The sequence below is a fragment of the Teleopsis dalmanni genome, unplaced genomic scaffold (assembly GCF_002237135.1).
Source record: "Teleopsis dalmanni isolate 2A unplaced genomic scaffold, ASM223713v2 unscaffolded_contig_2409, whole genome shotgun sequence".
Classification (NCBI taxonomy): domain Eukaryota; kingdom Metazoa; phylum Arthropoda; class Insecta; order Diptera; family Diopsidae; genus Teleopsis; species Teleopsis dalmanni.
Window position 1 is genome coordinate 1 of NW_024033791.1, and position 979 is coordinate 979.

At 34.7% G+C, this 979-nt stretch overlaps 1 protein-coding gene across 1 annotated transcript; it reads right to left on the reverse strand.

Annotated features, from left to right (window-relative positions):
- Positions 1–27: 27 nt before the first annotated feature.
- LOC119664662 (GATA zinc finger domain-containing protein 14-like) lies at positions 28–979 on the reverse strand. The gene has a single exon (XM_038074116.1). The coding sequence runs from the start codon at positions 648–650 to the stop codon at positions 42–44; it is 609 nt and encodes a 202-aa protein (XP_037930044.1). The 5' UTR covers positions 651–979; the 3' UTR covers positions 28–41.

Here is a 979-nt window from a genome sequence, read left to right on the forward strand (position 1 = left end):
GGGTATTGATTCTCCATTATCATTTTTTATCCCCGCGTAGCCTATTCTATAGTTTCTCTGTTGGTACCGGGGTTGTACTCGTTTCCCTGTTCCCTGTTCATGACACGTATCCTATTATTTCTTGTGCCTGTTTCTCTATTATTCTGTTGTCTGCCATTATTTGACCATTGGTGGTTATTAAATCGTTGGTAATTATTCGATCGCTGATAATTATTCGATCGTTGTTGTCCAAATTGTTGGTGATTGTTATTTTGGGGTTGATTAGTTCTAAATGAACTGGTTTGTTGATTATTTCCATTTCTTTGATTCCTGTTCTGGTTGCTTCTATAATTGTTTCTATTCTGGTTAGACCGTTGATTATTTTGCCATCTTGTGTTTTGATTATGTGAACGGTAGTGCATCATACTGTGTTGTTGTGGATTATCGATGCTTGATGCTAATTTAACTGCGTCAATTAATTTTGTTGGTTGAGCTGCAATTACCACGAATCTAAATGGTTCTGATAAGCCATTTTTAAAAGTGTTCAATCCAGTTTCATCATTTATGGATAATATAAGCGCTGTGCTCTGTTCTCCTCGTTCAGTTATCTGTATATCATTTAGAGTTGCTATCAGGGATTCTATTTTGGAAGCATATGAGTTTATGCTCATATTACCTTGGTATAATCTTGAAAGTTCACCTTGAATTTGTGCTGTATTTTTCTTTGGTTTATATGCGTCATGTAATAATTGTTTCAACGCTATAAGTGTAGATGGGTTTACAACAGTTAAAATTCTGTTTTTAACTTTCTCAGTTATTCGGGTTGCTAGAACAAATTTAATCAAGGTTCTCTATCGACTCCTTCTTTAAGGGTGTCATGATAAAATTCTATCATGCCAAGAAAAGTAGATAGTGATTGTTGTTCACCACTGAATTGGGGTATTATTTTTGAAGCTGTCGAAATATCAAAACTAGCCATGTCTGCTTTTTGTTTGAGATA